Source organism: Pygoscelis adeliae, unplaced genomic scaffold (assembly GCF_000699105.1).
Source record: "Pygoscelis adeliae isolate BGI_AS28 unplaced genomic scaffold, ASM69910v1 Scaffold487, whole genome shotgun sequence".
NCBI classification, from domain to species: domain Eukaryota; kingdom Metazoa; phylum Chordata; class Aves; order Sphenisciformes; family Spheniscidae; genus Pygoscelis; species Pygoscelis adeliae.
The window spans coordinates 33,679-35,902 of record NW_008825078.1 but is presented as its reverse complement, the minus strand read 5'-3'; the positions used below and the strand labels follow the sequence as shown (position 1 = coordinate 35,902).

Sequence of the window (2,224 nt, the reverse complement as noted above, 5' to 3'; positions counted from 1 at the left end):
CAGCATGTCTTTCAGAAGTCATCTAATCTCTCATAAAAGGAGCAGAGAGAAAAACAGTTTTGCATCGAGCCAAGAGTGATGAGTACCTTTTTTTTCTGAAGATTTCTTAATGCTGTTTTTTATTCCTCTCATTGCCAACCAGTAAGCAGGCCGGCGAATGGTTCGCTTGCTTCTGGATTCTGCGCTTCCGTTCACTCGACTCTCCGGTGAGGCAGAAGAAATGTTGCTGACTGTCTCATCATAGTTACTCTTCAGTCCTAGGACAGTAGTTTCCACCTCCTCAAATTGCTTAGACCTGGAAAACATGAACTTGAAATCCTATTTATATGTTTGCATACATGCACACACAACCACAATAACTTGACAGACAACATCCCTTTCATCTTCCCAAGTACTCTAAAAATTAATCTCACAATTCATTGAATCTCCTGAGTTTTGTGAACTGAAAAATGCCAGCAAGATAAGACATCCTAAATGTTACTTTTCAGTACATCTTTCAGAGAATGACATTAGAAAGCCACTCGAGAGAGGAACAGAAAAAAATATCTGTCCTACTTCAAACCTTTAACTTAAGAAGCAGGCACAAGTTAATCTCAATTTAAAAATATACATTTATCCTTAAGCAACCAATGTGGAATTTAAGAACTCTTCTGCAGCCCATCATTACAAAAGAGACCTTTTCCATCCCACAAAGGGCAAGATCTCTTTCAGTATGTATTCCCAGAGTCAGAGCTGACACTACACCATTAAAAGGCTTAACACTAGTAAGAATTTTAACCAGCAAATTTTCAGCAATGAAGACAGCCTTATAGTACACCCTACAAATCACACTACATTAAAGACTTATTTAGACTAGCCAGCAGCACTGATTTTTCTTCCTAGAGATCAGAGGGAACTTTGTTTCACTATTCTCAAATATTTCTCACAGTTCTGAAATGCCTGGACATTTACACTACTGCACATGACAGCAAAATGATTAGGTGTCAAAGAAACATAGAGTATCTATTCTCTGGGCCAACACCATTTATGTAAGAGGAAAGAACAGAAAACAGAAACACTTTTCAACATATCCCATTGCTACCACAATTCACAAACTGAAATAAGTAGATCACTTGAATGATGACTGTGATGGCCATCCCAGCAATACTCTCCCACGCCCTGAGCTGTGGAGCTCACATGTTTTAACACATCAATCCAGAAATTAATAAGTGGGGGACACTGATGGTACCAGGTCAGATCAGAAGTGGTTGAGTCACCATCCCTGGACGTATTTAAAAGACGTGTAGATGAGGCACTTAGGGACATGGTTTAGTGGGCATGGTGGTGTTGGGTTGACGGTTGAACTCGATGATCTTAGAGGTCTCTTCCAACCTTAATGATTCTATGCTATGCTATGTTTAAGGAGGTACTGCAGAAGGACGGGGAGAGGAATGCTCAAATTAAAGCCTTTCAGTTGCAATCACACTCAAAATACATAGATTTTGGAACACCATTTGGTCTTGAACATAAAATATTTATCTTCCCAGTGTTAAAATCCTTTTAAAAACAATAAATGAAAGCTAACACCCCTTGAAGTGTCAGAAAAGCACTTTTCCTGCAAACCAATAAGCAAAGTTGAGACTCTAATCACACAAACCAAAATCGTTGCAGCTCTTAAAATTCAGATTATTATGTAAAGACCAGATATGGTTTTCCAGTAGGAATCTCTCAGCTTTTTTCTTGCCCTCAGTCAAACTAGACAAGAAACATTCACATACTTTTTGTTTCCCAGAGACCTCTTGACCTTCTGTTGTCTGTGATGTCCAGGCCTGGTATCCTAACAAAGTAGAACAATTCACATTAGCAGCATAATTTTTTTCTTTTTGCATGTTTCACTTTTCAGTTAAACACAATCACCTGCACTTTGAGGATGTGCATACCATCCTTTGGAAAGGAAACCACTGTTTTCTGCAACACGGAAGTGTTTAACCTTTTCAACTCCAGCTGAATTAGAACTGGAATCAAAATAGGGATGAGCCCCTCTACACTCCCCATATGAAAGCCAATCATTCCCCTTGCACTGAGGCACAATGGAGTGTTCTTTGTCTCCAATTCATTCAGTGACACCTGCTTTCTGCCTAGACTTTATCACACGATGACAAATATTTTAGATCCTAACTTACTAGTTTTTACATAGTACTTATTTTTTCCTTAATGAAATAATTGTTGCATTTACCATGCCAAG

The 2,224-nt window shown here is 38.7% G+C and overlaps 1 protein-coding gene across 2 annotated transcripts in view; it reads right to left on the bottom strand.

Annotated features, from left to right (window-relative positions):
* The window catches only part of ZNF512 (zinc finger protein 512), a 25,081-nt gene extending 23,266 nt beyond the window's left edge, over window positions 1–1,815 (bottom strand). Inside the window, exons 1-2 of one of the 2 annotated variants that reach the window (XM_009326902.1) lie at window positions 1,758–1,815; window positions 87–295 (exon numbers count right to left, since the gene is read on the bottom strand). In XM_009326902.1, the coding sequence (XP_009325177.1) occupies window positions 87–132 (46 nt within the window). In that variant the 5' untranslated portion in view covers window positions 133–295; window positions 1,758–1,815. Of the gene's footprint in view, window positions 1–86; window positions 296–1,757 lie in introns of those variants that run through there. The other variant, XM_009326900.1, reaches the window with a different exon arrangement.
* Between the last annotated feature and the right edge of the window lie 409 nt (window positions 1,816–2,224).